Below are 26101 nucleotides of genomic sequence, written 5' to 3' on the forward strand. Positions count from 1 at the left end.
GATTTGCCACTATGCCATTTGGCCCACCAGGATTTTCTACTCACCCTGATGTTGACCCTTCCTATATGTGTCGTCTCCTCCAATTAGAATGTTAGCTCCATGATAGAAAGGACTGTTCTTTTTCATATTCCCCACACTTAGCAAAGTCCTTGGCATAGTTAGTGCTTAATAAATGCCTTTTTATTCATGCAACATACAGAATGACTAACTTTAGGGCAAGAAGGAGTTAAAGATAAATCAAAAACAAATAAAAGGACTTTTGGGAGGGGGTATAAGTGTAAAAGTTTAAAGCAAAGGCAAGGAAAAAAATGTATAAAATGATAACTAGGACAAAGATAAAAATAATAGAGAAGACAGAGGAAGAAAATGATGGCCTTCCAGTAATGAGAAGGTTCTGAAACATAAGGTATAAGAATTAATAAGTTAAGACAATAACATTAGATAAGTTATTATAGGAACCTCCTAGTCTAGATGGATTTGAAGAATTTTTTCAAACTTTAAAGAACAATAGCTATATTCACAAATTTTTCCCCCAAAATTCAGTCACATTGTACCAAAATCCTGTTCATGAGACAAATATAGTCCTACTATCTAAACCAAGGAAAGGTAAAACCACAAAAAATAACACAAGATTCAAAATTTTTAAATACAATCTTCACAAAAAGATTAGTTTCTTACCCAAAAAAGTACTTATTTTAATTAAACTGGATTTATACCAAGGATACAAGGATAGTTCAACATTAGGAAAACAATTAACATAATTAATCACATTAAAAACAAAACCACCCCAAACCATATGATTATCAAGATATACAGAAAAAACCGATGACAAAGTTCAACAAATATTTACACTAAAAACCCCAGAACTCAATCAATCATTAAATATATATTAAGTGCCCATTTTGTGGCAGGTACTTTACAATGTTTAGACATAAAACTAAGTTTTAAAAATACATTGATAACAAACTATTTCTGCTGAAAATATCGAGAGGCACCTAGATGGTGCAAGTGGCTGGAACACCTGCCTGAAGTCAGGAGGACCTGAGTTCAAATTCAGTCTCAGACACTTAACACTTACTAGCTGTTTGACCCTGGGCACAGAAAGTACTAAGGGATCAGCAGAGACACTAAGACAATAGCTTCAGTAAAGTTGCAGATTACAAAATAAAGTAGTGGAGAGGTGGAAAGGATAACAGCTAAAACATGGTGTTATGGATATTCCTAAGGATGAATTTGGAATCAGAGGATCTGGAATTGAATTTATGTTCTGCCACTTACTATCTGTGAAACAGTAATCAAGTAAAAAAGGAGGCCCATATATTCAGTGTGAAACAATTAGTATTGGATATGGAACCAAAGAATCTGATTTTGCCACTGCTTAATACCTGTATGACTTTATCTAAGTTATTGGGTTTCTTCTCCTATATAAAAAAATGAAGGGGCAGCTAGGTGGTATAGTAGATAGAGCACCAGGCCTGAAGTCAGGAGGACCTGAGTTCAAATCTGGTCTCAGATACTTAACACTTCCTAGCTATGTGACCCTGGGCAAGTCACTTAACCCCAATAGCATCCAAAAAAAAAAAAAAAAAAAAAAAAAAAAAAGTGGGGATGGCCTAGATTAATTACATCAAGCAAAAATAAAACTGGATTCTTGCTGGCCGCACAATGACTTAGAAAATCTCAAATTAACATTATGTTGAATTATATTTTTATTCACTTTGCTAAGCATTTCTCAATTACATTCCCAATTACAACTCGTTCCTCCAATGGGATTATGAGCAACTTTCAAGTTTGATACCTCTGACCTACATGATCTCTAAGATCACTTTTAGTTCTAAATCTATGAGCCTACTATGATCTTGACGTAATCTAGTAAACATAACAGAAAATGGTAAACACTTTTTGTTTCCTGAAAGTGGAGCAGAGAACATGAGTATTAACTGGTATATGTTACTGCCTTTTAATATAGGATACAGTTCATTCCACTTATGAGGAAATGTGCTGTTACTCAATCATTTATTGTATTTGTATTTGAGCTTGTTTTCACTGAGGGTGGTAGATTACTCCTATCAGCATCCAACCAATTCATTATCACATTTGTTCATGTGTGAGAATTTTCGTTGCTTCTACTTTATCACTTATACAGTATTTTAAATCTTTGTACAATATATGGCTTTCATTTCAACCTTCAACCCAACCTTGAATAATTTTGCTTTCTTAACCCTCGATCTTTTAAACTTTTCAATACTTCTTCAGCAGCTAGCAAAGCTAACAATACCATTAATAGTACCTCTTCCCTTGACTTAAGGGATTACTGGATTCTCATGGTTCTTGTTTCTTCTCAGTTGATTTCCCCCAAGTTCTTGTTTTTGGCCCATTTTCTTGTTTTCTCCTTTTTTTCCCTCTTTACCCAGACTCTTAACCATCCCCACAAAGTGACTTTAATAAAGATGCTTTCTAATCTTTACCTCTGGCCTTAACTTTTCTCCTGAGCTCCAGGACCAACATTTCTGACCACCTAGTGGATCACTTTGCCTGGATATTCTACTGGCATTCAAAAACAGCAGATTTAGAACCAAGTCCTCATGCTTTTCCCCAAACCTCTTTCTTCTACCTTCCTGTTTCTGTTAATAGAAATACCATATATATTTTTTAAAATAGTATTTTAGAATTTACGAAGACCTGCCCCTAAACAACATTTTATGGGTCAGGACAGTGAAATGTCCATGTTCCCATAGTTAGTAAACTAACACCATTCTCTTTGTCACTCAATTGGCCAGTTACTGCCAATCATTTAAGAGTTTGGTCTTATTCTTGCTTCTTCCTATCCTGCATGCTTGCTATATATAGATCAGTCTCTAAGATTTATCAATTTGTTCTTTATGGTAGCATAAGGAACTATAATTTTCTATTCCCATTGTCATTATCCTCTAGTTTCAGGTATCATCTGGTAGATTACCACAATAACTTCCTAATAAGTTACCATACCTTGTGATTAATTTTTCCCATATCCATATCCAAATGTTACTTTTTGACTGGGAAGTCAAAAAGACTTACAATTTTTCATTACCTCCTCCACAAAAGACAAACTCCATAGTCTAGCTAGGTCCAATCTATTTTTGCAAATTTATGTTATACCATACTGTGCTATAGCCAACACATCTTATTCCCTAAATTGATTCCAAACTTCCACTTCGATTTGTCTTTACTCATGTCACCCCTTTAAAAAGAGAAATGTATTTTTCTCTATCAGCTGAAATTTTACCTATCACTAAAAGCTCAGTTCAGATCCTCTATTCTCTAGAATTTCTGATTCTTCTAGCTAAAATTAATTTCTAAGTCCTCTGTACTCTACTTCTTAATTCTTAAGCACTTATAGCATTATATTATTTGTGGACACATCTTCCTACTAGTCCACAAATTCCTTAAGCTAGGAATAATGTTGTATTTTTCTCTTTCTGTGTCTTGCACATCATAACTTTTAAATTATGTATGCTATTAATTTTTAAAATGGGAACAAAATTTGAGTAATATCTGAAAGTAATTCCAAAATTCACTTTTTTTTTTTTTACAGTGCTAGGCAAAACAATTAAATCAAATACTTCTAAAGTTTAAAAGCATTTAAGTGTGATGAATGATAAATCTCCTAATGAACAATTTCCTTTAAGAACTTCTATTTTAAACAAATAGTCACCTGCAGAAAAATAGTAGCAGCTGGAGTAACTTTTACTATTCTTATTTTGATTATTTTATCTCTTTAGTTCTCTAGGGTCCAGTCTCAAGCTTTTGCAATGTTCTAAGTCTGGTACCATGTGGAGGAGAACTAAACAAGCCATCAAGCAGTAGATATTTTCTGTAGGTTTTATTTGCCCTGGCTCCATCTCTCATCATGAGGAGGTTACTAAAACCAGCTACAACTGGAGGATTTGTGGGACATTCTTAAGAATTGATGCTTTCTCTTTCCCCTTCTCAATCTCTACCTCCTAGTGATGGATTCTTTTAAGAGAGGGAAAATGAGAAATCCAAAGAAGGTGGAGTACTTCTGACCTCCCATCAAGTTTCCCAACTCCATGCTGAAGTACGCCTGGTCCCCCTTCTCCATTTGGATCAGGACTCTTGCTGGCCACCTTGCAGGTCTCACTGTTTTCTAGCAAATGCTAGGATCACTGGTCGCCCATTTTACATCAGGCTCACCTAGAGAGCAAGTGAAAAGAGAGTCTCATATCAGAAAAGTAAACCTAGACATCAAACCCTGCAGAGAACAGTGCCTGAGCCCTGAGCAACCTTCCAACAAAAGCAGAAGGACCAACAGGAAGGGTGAGAAAGGACTTACTGCAATTTATTGCATTAAGTCAGGAAGAGGGAGAGTCAAAGGGAAAAACAAGTCAATCTTATTAAATTCATAATTTTAAGATGCAGTACCTCTGTCCAATGTTTGGGGCTATCAGATAATTTACTTTTGTTTTTAGCTGCCTTTTATAAAGTAGGCATAAGGGTATTAAAGCACCTCACTGAGTCAAAGAGATCTTAAGAGATGACAGGTCCAATTGACAGTCATTAAAGAGATGAACTAAGGAAACCTAGGAAGAGACAGCCCAGGGCATCCCCAAGAGAACACTATACATTCCAGTACTATCTGCATTTCCTAAATGGGGGAAGCTAAATTTTAGTACTCTGACCTGGCATTGCTAGCCTCCTCCTTTTAAAAAGCTGATGTCCTCAAATATTTGAGCTCTTAGTGCCATTGAACTAAAAAATACTCTTCATACAAACAATGATGTTGCCAACCCTCCAGATTCTGTACCACATCAATGGTCTAATATGGAAGAGAAGCTACAGACTGGTCTCTCTCAAGTAATAAATTGGAAAAGAACACAGAACTACAATGTCCAGAATAAATGTATTTGTCTTTTGTAATTAACTGCTTTTCCCTTAGGTTCTGAACATTTCACTGAGTGATTCCTCCTAGTTAGAGCCAAGTGGGCAGTGAGGAACAGCTCTCTATCAATATTGCATTCCTATTTCTTGTTCTCCTCTCTGCTTATGGGGATAGGTTTTAGAGACAGTCCCAAAGGTAAAGTAGAAACCAAATTTCCTTCTGAATTTGGTCAGAGTGCAATGTGGCTCCTTAGCCAAAAGGTAGGAAGACTCAAGGACAAGTTGCAATCTAAGATTTTTTCAAACAGCCAGGAACTCATCAAGCCAGTTGGTATTCTATTCTCCAAAACTTTATACCCAAGCCATCCCCACCTCCCTTTTAGAGCTTCTTCCCACTTGAATAAATGGCAAGGCATGGGTTGAAGTATCCTCACTCCTCCTCCAGAACTTTTTTTCCATTCTAAGAATGGTTTTGCTTAAAGCCATATGTAACATTTTGGAGAGAAAAAATTTGTGCTCTGGACACAAAAAGGAAAAGTGGGTAAAGCTCAACTGCAGTATAAATAACAAGGGCCCTCTCTGCCTCTTTTTCACTCCAATGATAATTAGCATTCTTTGGCAGCCAAGTTACACTGGAAATGCTCTTTTAGGGTGACAGAACTACACGGGTTACAGTTTACCTAATAAGGATTTCCTTTTGGTCCTCAAATTAATGGAATACCTCATGAATTAAAGGCTGATGCGGGAATGAAAATGCTATTGCAACTATTGCCTATGAACACTCCTCAGCATAAAAAAATTTTCCCATTCTTAGACTTAGTCATTCATACATTTGTCTAATATATCTAAATTAAGGAAGGAATCTGGGTGCTTGCTTAGAAGAATAACAAAGAAATTGGGTTAAATTTCTAAAGGAAATTTTTCTGGAGCTCAAATATCCAGAAAAATCTGAGCAGTTGATGATGAGATGTTATAGGATTATGTGATCTAGAGGGAAAATAGCTGATAATAGAATTATGCTGTGCTCTTTTGTTATTACCAGAGTCTAAACAGAAGTTGAATTGTCTCACTCTGGGATTGTCTGATTCACTTTTCAAATTTAGGGCTATAAAATCTTTGTGCTCTGAATTCTGAACCTAAGTCACTCATAAAAGCCAACTGAATGAAGAAATTCGGCACTGCCCTGGCATTCTTAATTCCTAATATGGAAGAAGAGATGTTTTTTCATATTATAATCATGGACAAATCAACTCAGTTTTTCCACTTTCCCTACCTCCCTCATCCAATTAAAAATATCATGCAACAGACTTCAGTAAAGTTCCTTTTTTGGTTCCTTTGGTTTCTTTCCCAGAAGGTTGTTTGAAGCTCAGGCTCTGTTCTCTGCAGTATTGGTTGTCTGGATTTACTCTTCTGATATATGCCTTTTCCTTGCTCTATAGGTATTTTTAATATACAGATGGCCAATGACCATCCTGGTCTTTGCCAAGGACCAAAATATAATACAAGAATCGTCTAATAAAACAGTCCTAATCCAAATGGGAATTGGGTGAATCTCAAACTGGAACGGGAAACTTGATGGAAGGTTGAAGTACTCTACCTTCTCTTGATTTCTTGTTTTCCCTTCTTGAAGTAATTCATCACTGAAACAGAGTAGATGAGAAGACAGAAAGCGGGGATGGGAAGAGATTAAAAAGAAGAGATATCTTGAACATGCATTACAAATTTCAAAATCATACTTCTATGTATTTATACAATGCTCTGAACAGTGAGAAATATGGAGACCAGTAGCACGTGAAACTTACATAAATGACTGCAATTTACCAGCTTGTTTCACTCCCCATGAGGTCTAAGTCTTAGATCAATGCAGAATCCTGAGATCATGGACTGAATTGTCAAATAATAGAATTTATCAGTCAACGTGCTTAATTTTAAAAAATAGCCCAATGTACAAAACAGACAGTAAAATAAGTGAAAACTATTATGAATACCATTTTTTGCTCTTTTAGAAACATGTTTACTATGTTCTTAGTAAACGCAGATCAATATAATTCAACATAAAAAAAACCTGATGATTTGACACTTTGTTAATTTTTTAAGGTGATCACAAAAAATTCCAAAATTTGGTTTGAAGACCTATACCAAATGATCAAAAGTAACTCCAAAGGCTACTGGGAGTTGTGGCATTGTGATCTCATATCAAATTATGATACAACTGGGAATACATTTAATAAATTAAATTTGTCAATCCAAAATAAATTCAATATTAGTTGATCTTCTAGTTTATCATATCAGTAGATAATTAACTCCCCAGAGATAGAGGTGTATGTTTGTGTGCATGCATGTGTTCTCAAATGAAAACTGGTATTCTTCTTTCCTAAGTTGGCTCTTCCTTATAATTAATTTTCATTTTACTACTATCATTCACCTAGATTACCATTTACTTCTCTCATATATTATGACCTATCAGTTACAAGGGATCTGTACATCTCATAGCCAGTTCTTATATCCATCTTGGGTTCCATTGCCACCATCCTAGTATATAGGTTCTTATACTAGTTGCCTGATTTACTTTATTATCTTATTTACAGATCCTACCACCTTTACATTTTCCTCCTTCTAATCCATTTTTCACATCAGGACCAGAATAATCTTTCTTATGTCAAGATCTGTTCAATAACTAAAAGTTTTCAGTGGTTCCCCATTGCCTATTAAGTTCAAATTTTTCTACTTCCAAAATCTGCCATCATCCTATTTTTCTATCCCAAATCTCAAATAATTCTCTTTTCTTTGGTTTCTGTGCAATTGGACTTTCTGTTCCCTAAATTTGTGCTATACTTTCATGTTTCCAGAAGTTTTCCCATTATTAAACTGTCTATTCCTAGAATGCCCCTATGACTTATCATATGGCACTTCTTTAAATCCAACTCAAATAAAATCTCTTCCAGAAAGACAATTTCCATCTAATAGCAACAATCACCTCTTTCAGACTTCAAGTACTATTAAAAAAAATTTTTTTTTCATGTGATATTCATCTGTGCTGGTGTCTTAGTTCCTTATGAGGCAATATGCTCAGACTCAGGAGTTGCATATGATTTAAAATTTACATCTTTTCCTAGTATATAATACATAGCAGATGCTCAATAAATATTTGTCATTGCTCTTGTATCATGCATGGATTGGATTATTAAAAGAAAGCTTCTATAAAATACTCTTTCAATAGGGAAATAATCTAACCAGAGTTAGATATAGCCAGAGTTTCCCGATGTTGCTCTAACATGGTCAAATCAAGAATGCTAAGTAGCCACTAAGAACTCAATAAAAATAATTTTGGACTCCTTTTTATGTCTGTGAAAACTATGAATCACACATAAGGCACTACAAAAATGTGTTCCATATGATAACAGTTTCTTCTATTACCAATGTTTCTTAAGGATTTAGTCTGTTTTAGTAAATCACTGTACAAACTGATAGACTTATCAACTCAAAAAGAAATTAACTCAGTGACTGAAACTAATGTTATTAGCAAAGCCATGAAATAGTTTTCAGTGTGTCAACAGTGTTCTTTCACTCCATAATAATACTCAAAAAAGTGAAGAAAATTCCATACCTGTAATGTACAATTCTCTTTTCGTTTGAGGAACTCCACAAACCTGGCCACCACTCCTGGTGTGCTGATGACTTCATCAATTGGCGGATTAGGTTCTGTTTTCCCCACAAACAAAAAAAACAAAACAAAACAAGAAAAAAGTTTAACTTTTAATTTTAACATACATATTTATTAGTTGTTCCAAAGTACTCCATAATGTATCCCTCATTCCTTTATTCTTCCCTTTATGAAAAAAGTTTGCTACCAAGTGAAATAGACACATTTTATACTAGTAAATGCAGTTTTATTAAATAAATTCTATTCAATTTTTATCAACAGAAATCTAAATTCAAAAATCATAATTATAGATGAAATATAAAATCTTAACACCTGAACAAAACTTAGAAGAATCTAATTCTACTCCCCTCCCACCCAGGCTGGGGTTATGTGACTTGCCCACCCAGTAACTTCCTTACAGCTAAGAAGTGTTAAGTGTCTGAGATCAGATTTGAACTCGGGTCCTCCTGAATTCAGGGCTGGTGCTCTATCCACTGTGCCACCTTGCTGCCCCCAATAATCTAATTCTAAACCCTTGAACTCATATATGGTGGTCATTACTTTTATCAGGATTACAGATCTAGAGTTGGAAGGAGGCAATCTAATCTAATCCCTTCCTTTATGACATGAAGAAACTGAGGTCCAAGATCCAAGGCAAATTAAATCACAGACAGATTTTAAAGCCCTAGAAATTCATTATCTTGCAAGATCACACCAACCTGAACCTCCAACTCCTCATTTAGTACTCTTTGCCACTAAAATTGCCCCACTCTGCTCATCCTTGAAAGGGTGAAGGGCAAATATCAGAGATCTCCCAGATCTTCCCTAAATTTCACCTGTTTTATGCTTAATGATATCTTCTCATAAAAGGTGTAAAAATCTTAGCATTCCCCACTAGTGAAGATTTTCTTCTAGCATTGCTATTGTTTCCTTGAGAAAGCATTTATTTTCTTCCTTATTCTGCACTATGATCTTTATTGTTCCATTCAACTTTAACATTCTAAGATTTATTTGAGTCAGGGATATAGTTGATCATGTGAAACTGACCAACACCACAAATTCAAGATAACCAAAACCTTTGACAAACTGACTAAATCAGCACTTTTTTTAAACTAGCTACTTCATTCTCCTTTCACATGGTCCTGCTCTCTGTTTATCTTAAATGAAAAATAAGGAATAAGGCTAAAAGGAGAGTTAAAATTTGAGTTTATTAAATACTACTCCAATCAGTAAGTGGTCTTTTATGCAATATATTAGAAATGAAACATTTTGGTCATATCCAATCTAATTAAAGTGGGAAAAATTAGAATTTATAGTCTATGCTTATGAATAGATTACATTACATAAATTATATGAACTTTTTCTTCTGATAAAAAGACAACTAAAGATTTGCTGATCTATATAGTAAGGAATGTGCTTTGTGGAAGTTTTATTATGGAAATCTCTAAAAAACATATACTTGTAATAGATTCATAACTCACCTTTTGAAAGTAATTTTCTAAACTTCTGGGTTGCTGAAAGTTGCTGTTCTGGGCTATTGGAGAATATCATTTCAATCATATCAGAGGTAATGACACCACCCTGGAATAACACAAAATTCACATATAATCAAATGAATATACTAGTATAGGTTCACAAAAATAAGAAAAAATTTAAAAGCATAGACAATGCAACAATGGGCAAGGCACATGGAAATAAGTTTAGCTTATGTTTTAAATTAAAACTACACACACACACACACACACATACATACACACACGACAAATGAATTCAAATCCTGCTTCTAATATAGATAGGGCATATAACCCTAGGCAAATAATTTAATCTCTCAATGTTCTAGATATACTTAATTCTATAAACTGTTAAGAAGCTGCTGATCTTCTGTTAAAAAGTTTCTTTATTCAACAGTTTCTTTTATGAATGAAATCATAGATATTATCTTTATTCCTATCCTATCATTTAGGAGGTCAAGGAACCTTAATGAAAGATACACCTTAGGAAGTGATATGCCAAGAATACCATAAATTGTAGCCATCAAAAACAAAACAAAACAAAACAAAACAAAACAAAACAAAACAAAAAAAAAAAAAAACCGATAAAAAGCAAACAAGTATGAAGTTAGATCAGAACATTCAGGGAGGTTTCCTTCACTTTAATAATTACAGTAAAATGACCCTATTTTTCCAATTAAGTTCTATTATAAAAAAAGGAAAGATGTGTCAGACCCCTCTCTACTTAATACCTTAACAGGTTATAACACAAGGATGTGTCCTATTCTCCCTAATTAGGTTGTGAGGTCCTTGAAGACAATGAGTACAAATGTTATTCATGTTTCTACCCAGTAACACTAAACCCAATACCATGAACTTAGAATAAGCTTGATAAATGCTTAACATATAGTCATTTGAAAGTTTTTTTTGAGGAATTGATGTGAAACATTTGTCAATTTTTTTTTTCCTGGGGCAATTGGGGATTAAGTAACTTGCCAGGGTTACACTGATAGGAAGTGTTAACTTCCTGACTTCAGACTGGTGCTCTATCCACTGTACCAACTAACTGTCCCTCAAATTTTAATTTGAGTATTTATCAGGTTGATATGGTGGTTGTCAAGGCTTTAGGATTTCTAATGAACTATGACATATACAATAATTGATTATATACAGTAAGAGTCAATCATATGCCCACTGAATACTTTTTTTATGATTTATATACAACATATCTACCTGTAGTTCAATCAAGTCACCTATAGATGGTGATCTTTTCTGTGTGGTGGCACAATGAGTAGATCTAAAATCACTAAAAATGCTGAAGGTGACTCAAAATCATCTTTTTGGAGGTACAATACAAGAGACAATTTTTTGTAGGACAGCTTTCAAAATTACATCTTGTTCTTAATCAATATATTAAAAAAAAAAAAACAGTAGACAACAACAACAAAACCACAATGATTTAAGACAATTCTGAAGGACTTAAAAATGAAAAAATGCTATACACTTCCAAAAAAAAAAAGAACTGATGGAATCTGAATATGATGAAAACATGGTTCTTTTTACTTTGCTTTTCTTGTTTTTTTGGTATGTTTTCTTTCACAACGTAACTAATATGAATATGTTTTGCATGATTGCACATGTATAAGCTATATCAAATTGTCTGCCTTCTCAATGGGAGAGAAGAGGGAAGAAGGGAGAAAAATTGAAACTTAAAAAAAAAATTAAAACTAATGTTAAAAATTGTTTTTACATGTAATATGGGGGGGGCGCTAAAATATTAGTTATTTTTTTAAACAGTAGAAAATAGAAGGTTAATGAACAGGCATCAACATGCTTGGCTGACTTAATCCCCCATATGGCAGAGACTAAAGAGCTTGCTTCCATAGAAGCATGATGACATGAAATGAAAATGCCTTAGAAAGTCCTAGAACTCGCCCAGACATTTTGTACTGGTTATGGTATGTGATAAAGAGGAATCTTTTTGACTGTTTGCAAAGTCATAATTTGGATGCATTCAAAGAACTGTGGTTATATTTGGTTTGACTCTTTCATGACTGGTACTATGGTGAAAAATAATGCTATGGAGAGCTTTGGGGTGCTTCCCATTTGAAGCCAGGAAACACCAGAACAAGGGCCTCTTGCTCTATGAGCAAGATATCTTCAAAATATCAAAGGCCAAAGCTACCTGGAGGTCCAAAAGTAAAGTCCATCACTGTGTTTATCAGAAAATCATTCCATCATCGAACCTCCAAGGAATAATATTCATGACAAGCCCAGAGAGAGCTAATATACAAGACCAATCCAGAGGCTATATATACCATATGGAATTGAACTTGGTATGTCCAAATGCTATGAAGAGATTAAGATAGAAACCACTTTCCCCAGGACTCACAGTAGAACATACAGAGGACAGCATCCTTCCCCAGGTATGGAGTGAAAATATATACATTGCTGATGTTGATGTCTCTGTAAATTAAATGTACCTTGTAAAAGTTAATTTATGTTAACTGATTAAATGTAAATGAAATGTTAATCACTTAAAAATACGGAAAAGAGGATACACCAAAAATGGAGGTTTGAACCAAATATATTAAGAGAAAAACATACTCATACCCCCTTCAATAATACCAGGGTATCCTAGAACTCTCAGCAGGAGATACAGTCGGCATTGCTCTGAAGAAGCCAGAGAACAATAAATATACATCGTATCTGGGATGAAATTTTGCCCTCTGAATGTACTTATTATTTGCAAGGACCCCCTTGGAAGAAATTTTTTACTTATGACTTAAATTTATGCATGTCCTGGATTTGGGGCTCCACTAAAATCCTTCTACCTTATTGAAAAAAATATTAACATTTCCTTTTTGTGTTTAGATTGGTTGCTTTTTTATTTCGAGACCCTTATATACTACAAAGCTTTAAGGCAAGGTTAAGTTCCAAGTAATCAATGCTTTCTACAATGATAATTAGTTCTCACCTGAAGAATATGTAATCAATTGCATAACCAGAAAGATGTGGGGTCTGCTGTCAAAAATAGTTTACAAAAGATTATCTGTTCCCTTTCCATACTATGATTAAGAATGTTATTTCTACACATATTAATTATTCTAAAAAAGATTTTGTTAAGATGTAAACAGGAATATAGGTCAGTAGTTATTGCTGTTCTTGATTGCTTTATTTTTTTTGGTAATATTCCAATGTCAATAAGGAAAGTAATTTGTTTTAATATTGATAGATCTTTTCCCACTTTGCCAAGTCTTTCACTTTCATCCTTGAAAGGTCTCAAGATCATCTGGCTTGTCTGGTTCCCTGACCAAATTTCTTACAAATCTGGCTTTACTTCTAATGTTTGTTTCACGCTGTTTTAATGAAATGATAATGCTCATTTATATTATTATACTCAAAATGCAAACAATTTCTACAACAATTTACCTTTCTTTTAGTCTTAGCTAAAACTGAGAGGAACACTGAAGTCTCATTTTTTATTATTTTTATTATAATTATTTTTAGCTAGACAATTGGGGTTAAGTGACTTGCCCAGGGTCACCACACCAAGGAAGTGTTAAGTGCCTGAGACCAGATTTGAACTCTGGTCCTCTTGACTTCAGAGCTAGTACTCTGTACTATCCATTGTACCATCCAGCTGCCCTTATGACCTAGATGTTATCCTCACTCTCCATTTCTAATCAATCCACAGGTCTTAAGAGATTTTATCTACTTAAAATTTCTGACATATGCTCCCTTCTCTTTCCTGGCACAGAGGCCCTCATCACCTTCCACCCCGACTATCACACTACCCTATTGTTGGTCACCCTATTTCAAGTTTTCCTACCCAGTCCATTCTCCAGTGCCATCCCGCTGTCCATTATCTCCAAATGATCCTATAATCTCTGTCCAAACTCTAGAATGTAAAGCAGTACTAATGTATTACCATTTATATCTCCTTATAATTTACTTAATGTTTCCTTTATGAATTTAGATGCAAAGGCATTCTAAGTTGATACTGATTTGTTGTCCATGCTTTCTTTCAACATAATATATTTGCCTTATTTAACCCTGTTTTGAATGTTTGTTTTATTGCTCTGTAAAATTAGCACTAACTGCAATTCCTGCTTTTTTTGGTTTCACTTGATAACATAATTTTTTTCTAGCCCCTTGTTATTTTATAACTTAGTTTTAAACATGTACTTTTTGTAATTAACATATTTGTAGGGTTCCAATCTGTCACTCTTTTTCATTCTATTGGGCCATTTAATCTATTCACAATTAAAATCATGACAGTTGGGTTTATATTTTTCACCATGTCTCTCTCCCTGCCAAATTAGGATGCTCCCCCCATCTTTTGCTGAAACAGTCTCTTTCTTTGGTTATCTGAGCTTAATCTAAGTTTAAGATAGCCCAATTCCACTGGCTCTCTCCCCCTCACCTTGGAGTCCCCCTAAACTTGTGCCTCTTATTTATTAGCCCTTTTCAAGTTCTTTTTTCTTGCTTTTATTTTCCTCTTTTTCTTCTCTCTTAGTTAAATAGTAAAGAATCTTCCTCTCACCTTGTTTTTAGTTTTAAAAATTTCATTATATCTTTTTCTAAACTTTCTCACATTCTTTTCATTATTTGTGTTCCCTGACTATTTGAAATATTTTCTTTGCTTCCTGATCTCTAAACTTATTAATCCTCTTTTATTCTGTTATTGAACAGATAAGTGACACAGTCAATAGAATGCCAGTCCTAAAGACAGGAATACTCATCTCAATGTTAAACCCACAAAAACACCTGTAGGCAAGTTATTGTGAAATTCAGTCCATGAGGTTCCAGATATACTTCCCTAACATCACTTTTATCTAGATTTTTCTTTTGTAATTTTCTATGTGAATGTTTGGAAAGAAATCCCGTAATGGTCTGTTATTTTGTTGTTGTCTTTGGTTGCTATATTTGTTTACTCTTCTGGTATTTCTGGCTTCTGGGTTGCTTAAGAAACAAATAATCTCTTCAGATCTGTTTTTTCCCCCCTTGGAATGTTTTAAGTTTCCTTTTTGATAGAATGTCCACCTCTAGAAAGAAAGAAAAAAATAGGGAGGGAGGGAGGGGAGGGGAGGGGAGGGAGGGAGGGAGGAAGGGAGGGAAGGGAGGGAAGGAGGGAAGGAGGGAAGGGAGGGAAGGAGGGAAGGAGGGAAGGGAGGGAAGGAGGGAAGGAGGGAAGGAGGGAGGGAAGGAGGGAGGGAGGGAGGGAAGGAAGGAAGGAAGGAAGGAAGGAAGGAAGGAAGGAAGGAAGGAAGGAAGGAAGGAAGGAAGGAAGGAAGGAAGGAAGGAAGGAAGGAAGGAAGGAAGGAAGGAAGGAAGGAAGGAAGGAAGGAAGGAAGGAAGGAAGGAAGGAAGGAAGGAAGGAAGGAAGGAAGGAAGGAAGGAAGGAAGGAAGGAAGGAAGGAAGGAAGGAAGGAAGGAAGGAAGGAAGGAAGGAAGGGAGGAAAGGAGGGAGGGAGGGAGGGAGGGAGGGAGGGAAATCAGTACAGGTTTGATAAAAGGCCATATTCTGCATGGAATAGGAAAAGCAAATTCAAAGTCTAGACCAAACATTACAGAAAAGGCAACCACATCTCTAGAAGCAATTTTTTTTTTTCCCAAGGCTATATAGGAAATGAGAGTTAACACATCAACTCAAATGTATCTTCTCTCACATATGAAATCTTCAAACTTCTTTGAAATATGAAGCCCTGAGAAACATGAGAATAACAAATTCTTCCTTTTGCTGTAAGAATATTCTAGAAGGAGTATATTAGGATTTAAGATTTTGATAAAAGTAATTATTACTTTAGGCCCTTGCCTTGTCCTTTCAGAATTTTTAGCCAGATTGTTCCTTGGACAAAGAGCCTATGAGAGAAAGCTATGGAAAAAGTTACTGGATTTTGTCAAACTCTGCAATAGTTAGAGAGCAAGGGCTCTCAAACTACGGCCTGCTGAGGACATTTATGCAGCCCACCAGGTTATGGCAAATGGGCTGAGGGGCAGAAACAGAGTTTTGTTTTTACTATAATCCGGCCCTCCCACAGTCTGAGGGACAGTGAACTGGCCCCCTATTTAAAAAGTTTGAGGATCACTGAGTCAGAGGATCATAGTTTTGTAACCTTTAAGCTGGAAGGAACCCGAGAACCAATCTAATCCAACTAGTTCATGGCAGAAAGATATAACTTGTCTATAAAGTCACAAAAGTAACAGTTATTTTATTCTACCACAATCCCTCTCAGTTTGAGGCTCAGTCTTTCTCAGGCATTTCTCAATCAGGGAAGTCACTTTAACCATTAAACTATAATCTGCCCCATTCAGAGCAAATCTGCAATACTGCCTGTTTACTAATGTAAATCAAACTCTCAAAGCCTTAATTCATTATCTAAAAAGTGTAATACTGAAATAAACAATTTCTAAGTGGGGCAGTTAGGTGGCACAGTGGAAAGGGCACTGGCTGTGGAGTCAAAAGGTCCCAAGCTCAAATCCAGCCTCAGACATTTAGTAGCTCTGTGATCCTGGGCAAGTCACTTTAACCCAATTTATTCAAACTAAAACCAAAACCAAAAATTTGTAAATGATGTAGTATCTTAGTATTGCACTGTTCACATCAAGATAAACTTATACCGCCCACTAAATCACGAAGTCATCCAGAACCAGTGATTTAAGTGGACAGAACTATTTTCCTAGGCTTCTATGCATGCATAAGAAGTTTCACTTTCAAGAAGCCTTAAGCAACAAGTCAGACAGCAAATCCTTATATCCATATTATATTAGGATTCCACTAGTGGTTTATGTACTGTCAATAAAACTTACAGCTAGATGAACTAGTGTGAGGCTTTGTCTTTGTTGCTTAAAATCCTCAAATTTATTATACAAAGGCAAATTCCAAATCTGGACACCATATTATAATAAAGACAATTCCAAATAAAAATGTTTTCAGAGAAACCAGTATGGTGTATAGTCTAAAAACAGATCATATGAAAAGTAACTGAAGAAACTGAGGCTATATAGTTATAGGACAAAAGACTAAGCTGTTTTCAAATAAATAAGAACGTGTAATTCACTAGAAAAGTTCATTTCTATCTTATTCCAGAAGGAATCAACTTTGACAAATATGTGGAAGTGACTGTGGGGCAAAATCTGAATCTTTATAAAGAACTAACAACTCTAGTATGTAAAAATGGAATTGGGCTCATTAAGCAAAGTTTCCCAATATAGGAATTATTTTATAAGTGATCGAATAATAATCTAGCAGGAATACCATAGAACAAATGATAAAGGATCTCTTACATGCTAACATTCAGATTTTATAATTCTTAAAAAGTAGAAGAAAAATAAACTGGTGGGGATAACAATAGTTAAGCCATAACTAGTAATCGCTAAAAGTAAATCAGGGAAGTTCTAATCTATACCGGGATGTTTTATTGTTTAAAAATCCCTCCATAAGGCAATCTCTCCTTAACAGATGAGAAGTATTTCTTCAGAAATGTTAGATACCAGTATTTAGTAGTTTATAAAACTGTTGCTAATTTAAGCTAACTAGAGTTTATATAATGCTTTAAGGACTTTGATCCTCAGAATAACTATTATTAGTATTCTCATTTTATAGATGAGGAAACCTAAGGCTGAGTGAGGTTAAGTTATCTGTCTGGATCACATAGCTAGTGTCTCAGATAGGATTCCAATTAAGGCATGCCTGACTCCAAGTCATACACAAAAAATTTAAGTTGCTAAAAGAATAAAAGTTGGAGAAGCTAGATGACACAGTGGATAGAGCACCAGCTCTGAAGTTAGGAGGACCTGAGTTCAAATATGGCCTCAGATACATAACACTAGCTGTGTGACTTTGAGCAAGAGCCTTAATTAACACCAATTGCCTTGCAAAAAATCAAAAACAAAACTAACAAAAAAAGAATAAATATTTTCTGAAATTATGTTATACTATTTTAATCACTCTTTCTATAACTGAGGAAAGCTATCCATCCACTGAACATATAAATTCAAAAAAAGAACTATTATTATTTACCTGTATAAGCTAATGAAATTGCAAGCATACTGCTTAAGAAGAAATAATAACCTCTACAGGATGGCCTTATATTATACCAAATTTATTCAACAATAGCAAACCTGAAAATGCTGCTAGTTATTTTTAAAAGCAGTTATCTTCCATATAAGAATAATCAGATTAGTTTAGGTGAAGCTTTAAAGCACTACCAGGTACAATTTTTAGCTAGATTTTTCTCTTCTCTAGCACAAGGTGCTGGCATGCTTAAATGTAATAGGTTATTTCTAAGTCTTCTTTGAAATTCCCTAAACAATATTTTTTAAAAAGAAGTTGTTAAAATGTTTTTGATGTCAGCTTCAATTATCTCACCTTGTGAAAAGGACTTACTACCTTTAATAAAGATTTCTGCCCTATGCTATTTTTGATTATGTATGTTAAGCAGATAGTCTAGGCACATTTCTTCATAATAAAATTGTAGCAAACTAGGATTCCACGGACTTAGAAATTCTGATGTTTGGAAAATAATGAAAACACTGTTTATAAATAACCTATCAAAGACCTACTCACTGATAAAAATCACAACATATTATACTTCAAGGTTTTCTATGATCTATTTCCAATGTACTTCATGTACTTTGCCAAAGTAATTAAGAATGTGAAAGAATAAGCTAAGAGGTTTTAACTTTCCTTAACTCAAAACCCATTACTGCTAGCATAATCACCTATATATGAAGGTAAACAGAATTTAAATGCTTTCTGCTGGGCCATAGGTACTTTGTCAATATACTTGCAGCTGTCATAGCTGAAGGTTTGATGTACAAATTTGTGGATTCAGAAACTTGGTTTTATCAGTTAACCAATGGGTTATCAAAGATATATAGTTAATATATCCCCAACTGATAAAAGAACATGAACAGACAATTTTCAAAGGGCCCTAAGGAATTTATATAAGGAAAGAGCTTGGATCTATGACTTACTTTTTACAAAGAATTTCCAAATAAGGAAAAATCTTGATCAATCCAGGCTGTCACTTCCTCCCAAACTTGAACTCTTATGTCTCAACTGAAAATGGAATTGGAAATCGAGTGGATGTTCATCAGTTGGGGAATGGCTGAGTAAGATATGGCATATGAATGTAATAGAATATGGTTGTTCTATAACTGAAACTACTTAGGGTGAAACAGTCATGTGTCAAAGGCTGGACTTGAACCCATGTCTTTCAGGTTCTAAGAGTGACTATCCACTCTGTCATGCTGCTTATATGAACTAGTATTACCTTATAAAGATCATAGACTATAAAGAACACCAAAAATCATCTTATCTCACCCTTCTCAGTTTAACATCAAAGAAACCAAGGCCTATAGACAAGTGACCTATCTACAGTTACACAACTTGTTAGCAACAGAGTGGTGACTAGAATACAGTTTAATTCCCAGGTTTGTGGCTCTTCCTACAAAACAGAATTCCAATTTACTAATAAAATATAAATTTATCACTTAAAATTGCTGCAAAATTTACCAATATAGTGATTGTCATCCTTTTTCTTCTATTAAACTATACTAAATAACAGAACAAAAGGTTGCTTGGTAAAGAAACATTTAGTGCAAAGTGAGCTGACCTTCTTATGTGTTATGTTTGTGAAACTACAGCAGTTAAGGAATTGTCCTTCTTCAGTTTAGATATGAGCAACTGAAAATGAGAGATTGTTTAAGTTAATAGCTCATACAGCTATTAATTAGGCAAGAGAGTCTTCAAACTCAAATATTCTAAACTTCAGTCTAGAACTATCAAATATGCTTCCTTGATGTAGAGTGAGAAACTGTCAACAGGGGATGATAATATGCAACCTAGCTACAAAATATACTATTCTAAGTTACATAACAAGTTTACTTAAGATTAAAAGAAAGCTGATACATGAGTTTTTTATGATTAAAAAAGTTTGTCCTTCACATGTCACTTACTGATGCCATCTCCATATTATTGATTTGGGCCTCATGGAAACCTCCATCTGACATTACTTCTTCTTCTGCTTCTTCTTCTGCTGTGGCAACATTTCTTCGCTTGAACAACTGAAAAAGAAAAGTCTCTTAAGAACAGTATTCCATGTACTGAATGTATAAAATATTGATAAACTTTAACGGAAAGATCCCAAAGTTAGACATATGCCCCAAAGAATTAGGGCAGTTTATATAGGTTAATAGTTATATAACTATATATAGATATATTGTTAATATATCCCCAACTGATACAAGAACAAAAACAGACAATTTTCTAAGAAATTAAAGCCATTTCTAGACATATAAAAAAAATGCTTTAAATCATTATTGATTAGAGAAACTCTTAAGACAACTCTGAGGTATCACTTCACTCTGACCAGTTAGGATAACAGGAAAAGACAATGATAAATATTGGAGGGACACCAATACATTGTTAGTAGGGTTGTAAATTTATCCAACTATTCTGGAGAGCAATTTGAATTATGTCCAAAGGCCATAAAACTGCATATCCTTTGATCCAGCAATGTCTCTACTGAAACTGGAACTGGAAATTGAATGGATGCCTATTAGTTGGGGAATGTCTGAATAAGTTGTAGTATATGAATGTAATGGAATATTATTATTCTATAAGAAATGATCAGCAGGATGGTTTCAGAAAGGCCTGGAGAGACTCACATGAACTAATGCTAAGTGAAATGAACAGAACCAAGAGAACACATACACAACAAGATTATGTGATAATCAACTGTAATGGACTTGGCTCTGTTCAAAAATGAGGTAATTCAGGTCAATTCCAAGAGACTTGGGATGGAGAGAGCCATCTACATCCATCTAGAGAAAGGATTCTGAGGACTGAATGTGAATCACAACATTGCATTTTCTCCTTTTTGTTACTTGCTTGGTGGTTGTTGTTTTTTCCCCTCATTTTTTTGCCCTTTTGATCTGATTTACCTTTTGCAACAAGAAAATGTTTACAAGAAGTGCACATGTTTAATCTATATTGGATTGCTTGCAGTCTAGGGGAGCAAGGAGTTAGGTAAGGAAGGAGAAAAATTTCGAACACAAAGTTTTTTAAGGTGAATATTAAAAACTACCTTTGCATCTATTTTGAAAAATAAAAAGCTACTATTATTTTTTTTTATTATATATATATATATATATATTTTATAATATTATCTCTTGTATTCATTATTTCCAAATTACCCCCCCCCCCCCTCTATTCCCTCCCCCCGACGACAGGCAATACCATACATTTTACATGTGTTACAATATAGTCTAGGTACAATACATGTGTGTGAATATCAGCTACTATTATTTTTAAAAAGATCAGTTTTTGTTTTTTAAATGGCATTCTAGAGGAGCTCCTTATTTGACATTGCTGAAAACACTGAAAAAAAGTTCGGTAGAAATTAGGTTTAGATCAACATCTTACCCTATATAGCAATATATACTTAAAAGCTATGTTACCCTCACATTAAAGACCACAGCATTAAAAAATAATAATAATAACAAAGAACAAGATCAGATACCTTTTTTGAGCTAGAACTAGGGTGAATTCTTAGCCAAAAAAAATGATAGAACTAATCACAAAAGGTAGATTATAAATGATGGAAATAATTGGTCTATGTTAGAGATATACAAAGATAAGAACTCTAACAGACTTTGGCGAAGTTTTGAATAGGTCTAACCATGGGAGGCAGAACCAAGAACAACCTCAAAACCATTCCAAATTCCTTAAAATAATGACTCTAAACAAATTTTAGCACATCAGGGTAGACAAACTAGGGCATTTTCTGGCTGAATGCAACTTAAAAGGTCAACCAAAAGATGGACGTCCACTATCCAGTTCCAGTGTAGGCCATACTAGTGAAGCTTGGGCCCCAACACCAGTCCCAATTCTGGCCCCATTCCAATAAAACAGGAATAGATCTAGGGACCTCTCAATCAGCAGCAGTACTGGTGGCTTCCAGACCTCTCAGCCCAGAGAGCTTGGAAGGTGAGCAATAAAGGTCTGTGGCAACAGGGTAAGAATCCAACACACATTCCCAGCCCTCGCCCCAGTGCTAGCAAAGCAAGGCTCTGTTGCTTTAGCACACTAGATCTTATAGCTTCAGGGGGGTGAAGTCACTCCTAACTGTTCCAGGGCAGAAAACAGGGCTTGTGGTCAGGACCCTAGAAGGATCTTTGAAAACAGTTGCACGACACTCCTGAAGCTTAGGACAGTGCATCCTCCACCCTGGAAACAGAGCCATACTTTAGCAAAGAGTTAAAAGCCAAGTAATAGGCGAGGAAAATGAGGAAACAACAGAAAAGGTTTCTGACCATAGAAAATTACTATGGTGACAAAACACATACTCTTAAGAAGATAACAAAGTCAATGCTCCTACTTTCAAAGTCTCCAAGAAAGTTAAGAATTGGTCTCAGGCTATGGAAGAGCTCAAAAGGGATTTTGAAAATCAAGTGAGACACAGAGAAAAAATTAGGAAAATAATTGACAGTGATGCAAAAGAAACCCAAAAAGCTATTGAGGCAAAATTAGCCAATTGGGAAAGGAAAACAAAAACTCAATGAGGAAAAGAATTCCTTAAAAATTAGAATTGAGCATATGGAAGCAAATGGCTTTATAAGAAATCAAGATCCAATAAGCACAATGAAAAAAAGAAAAAAAGTGAAACTTCTCATTGAAAAAACATTGGAAAATGGATCCAGAAGAGATAATTTTAAAATTATCAGTCTATCAGAAAATCATGATCAAAAAAAGAGCCTGGACAATATCTTTCAAGAAATTATCAAGGAAAACTGTCCTGATATAGAACCAAAGGGTAGAGTAGAAACTGAAAGAATCCACTGATCATCTCTTGAAATTGCAAGATGAAAACTCCCAAGAATATTATAGCTGACTTAAGTCTAATCATTCCAGAAAGCAATTTGGGATTGATTTTAAAAGTTACTAAAGTGACCATATCCTTTTGACCCAAGGATTCCATTACTAAAGATATATCCTAAGGAAGTAAATGACAAAATGGTAGGGGTGGGAATGTGTGCAGGAGGGAAAAGAGAATCAGTGCATGAACATCACAATTTGTAGTAGTAAAGATTATGCCCAGTGATTAGAGAAATGGCTTAATTGTGGTATGTGAATATAATAATATATAATTATTGTATTAAAAGAAATGGTGAATGTCAAAAATACAGAGGAGCTTGAGAAGTCTTATGAAATGATACAAAATGAAATAAACAGAAAACAAGCACAATGACTACAATGAAAATGCAAATAAACTAATGAATGAAAAAAAAACAACTAAAAACTAATTATAATCACACCAAACCTGGCCTCAAAGAAGGGATTAAAAAAAAATGTGTTTCCCTACTTTCAATGGAAAAAGATTGGATTTTTCTTGCTTTTTTCCTCACAACGTGGCTAATATGGAAATATGGTTTGTATAGCTTCACATGTGTATGTGTATATGCAATATATAAATAAAATGAGTATTAAATTTCTTGTCTTCTCAATGAATATGGAAAGGGGTATAGAAAAGAAGAAAATTTGGAACTGAAAATAAAAATTAAAAAAATTTCCCCCAAAAAAGAAAAGAACACTTATTGTTAGACTCATTTGATATGTTGGTTAATTTTACTGAACTTTAGTTAGGAAAAATATATTCCTACAATGGTAAAACCAAAAATGCATGCCTCATTCTGCATGTTGAATCTATCATCTCTCTGTCAAGAGACAAATAACATTTAATCCTGTAATCCTCTGAACTATAGCTTGTCATTGCATTAATGAGGGCTCTCAAGTCTTGCAAAATTATTTTTCTTCATATTGTTGTCAATTGTATAAACTGTTCTTGCTTTACTCACTTCACCATTTCACCATTTCATCATTTCATATAAGTATTCTCAAGGTTTCTCTGAAATAGTCCAATAGGTTATTTTTTTAAACATTTTTTAAAAATTAATTTTATAATTATAATTCTTTTGACAGTACATGTGCATGGGTAATTTTTTTTTTTTTTACAACATTATCCCTTGTATTCAATTTTCCAAATTTTCCTCTCCCTCCCTCTACTCCCTCCCCTAGATGACAGGTAATCCCATACATATTAAATGTGTTACAGTATATAGGTTATTTCTAATAATATAATTATATTCCATTATATTCACATCCCATAATTTGTTTTTGTCATTTCCCAATAGATGGGCACTTTCCCCTAGTTTCCAATTTTTTGTCACTCTAAAAAGAGCTCTCACAAATATTTTTGAACATACATGTCTTTTAATATTTTGTTGGTCTCTTTCAGGTACAAGAGGGTCTAAGACAAAGAATATGTATAATTTATTAACTTTTTGGTCATAATTCCAAACTGCTTTCCAGAATGACTTGATCAATTCAGAACTCAATCAACAGTGGATTAATGTGTTTATTTTTTCCTACTGTTCCTTAAAACATGTAATTTTCCTTAAAAAAAAAAAAAAAAAAAAAAAAAAAAAAAAAAAAAAAGCTAATCTGATGAAAGAAGTAAAACTTCAGAGTTCTTTTCATTTTTCTTCTAATTTTCTTTTTAAAAAATTGCCATAATTTTTTCTTGTTCATTTTTAATTTGGGGGAGACAGGCTGTAGAGATATGGTTGGTAATAAAAGTGATTTTTTAAAAAGATATATCTCTCCAAAATTGGCAATTTAAAAACTAAGATTTCAACAACTAAACAAAGGAAAGACATTCCCCAAGTGAAAAAGAAAATGATATGGCATACACTAAAGGTTTTCATTTTTGGTGACTAGTATTTGTAAAATTATTTGGCTTAACTTGTTATCTCATGTACAGTAATGAAAAATTAAACAGCACACCACTTCCATTATATGGATGGACAGCTTGACTTTATAATTATAACAATATCAGAAAAGCAGCAGCTTGATCTTTGTGATATTTAATTACCACAAATTACTATAAAGCACTGATTTGGTCTTATGATTCGTTTATGACAGTAAGATGACAATTGTTTCAAAATGCTAAAAGTGTGGGTATAAAAAGACAATTTTAACATTTAAAAAATGCCAAGTATAAAACATTAAAAGTTCCTCCTGAATAAGATAATTCTAACACTACTGTTGGAACACAGTGAAAAGAGATGAAGAAAAATTTTAAGAGTTAGCTAAGTAATAATCACAACTTCAAAAAGCTTAAATAAAATAATTTTAAAATAATAGACATACACTATTAGTTCTGAATGACGTATTTATTAACAAGTTTACTTTTCTTATAGCAGGAATATATCCTGTGATCCCAAAAGCTAGGTAATGTATTCAACTGAAACACAGCATCACGATCTCTAAAAACTTCAAGAAAATTTAGAACAAGATTTCATGTCACCCAAGAACCATACCATTTATTTTCAGACAGTGGAGTCCATGAGTGTGTAGTAATAGTGGAACGGTGAGCAAAGAATGTTAAAGCAATGCTTTTCCTTACCAAGGAAAACTCTTCTTCACACATGTCATCCCATTCTATCACATTTTTTCCCCTCTTCATTCAAAAATATTTTATTTTTTCCAATTACATTTAAAGATAATTTTTCAACATGTAAGATTTCGAGTTCTAAATTTGTTTTTGCTCTTTCCCCAAAACAGCAAGTAATCTGATACAGGTTATATATGTACAATCATTTTAAACATATTTCCATGTTGTCAAGTTGTAAAAGAAAAACCAAAACAAAAGGGAAAAACTGTGGGAAAGAAAAAAAAGAGAGAGAGAGAAAGGGAGATGAAAACAATATGTCTCAATTCCGATTCAGTTTTAATTGTTCTTTTCATCCCATCTTCTCCAACATCCCTTATCATCCCTATTTTCTAATTAACCTTTATTCTTTTCCACTTTACTGACTGCTTCTCTAATGCCTAATTCTCTAGTATCTTCAAAAAACTTTCACTTGATCATTACCATTCTATCACTTTCCTTTCCTTTTTTTTTTTTTTTTTTTTTTTTTAAAAACTAAAGTACTTAAGAAGTCTATCTTACTACTGGGGGTCTCCCCTTTTTCCTCTCACTGTCTACAGTATGACTTATAAAATTCATCTTTCAATTGA

The 26101-nt window shown here is 34.1% G+C and overlaps 1 protein-coding gene across 4 annotated transcripts in view; it reads right to left on the minus strand.

The window, feature by feature from the left end:
- The window catches only part of KPNA1 (karyopherin subunit alpha 1), a 75280-nt gene that overhangs the window by 14781 nt on the left and 34398 nt on the right, over positions 1-26101 (minus strand). For all 4 annotated transcript variants that reach the window (XM_074301379.1, XM_074301381.1, XM_074301382.1 and 1 more), the window contains 3 exons: positions 19978-20085; positions 10003-10102; positions 8486-8580 (listed from right to left, as the gene is read on the minus strand). In XM_074301379.1, coding sequence (XP_074157480.1) covers positions 8486-8580; positions 10003-10102; positions 19978-20085 — 303 coding nt within the window. The remainder of the gene's footprint in view (positions 1-8485; positions 8581-10002; positions 10103-19977; positions 20086-26101) is intronic.

Source organism: Sminthopsis crassicaudata, chromosome 3 (genome assembly GCF_048593235.1).
Source record: "Sminthopsis crassicaudata isolate SCR6 chromosome 3, ASM4859323v1, whole genome shotgun sequence".
NCBI classification, from domain to species: Eukaryota; Metazoa; Chordata; class Mammalia; order Dasyuromorphia; family Dasyuridae; genus Sminthopsis; species Sminthopsis crassicaudata.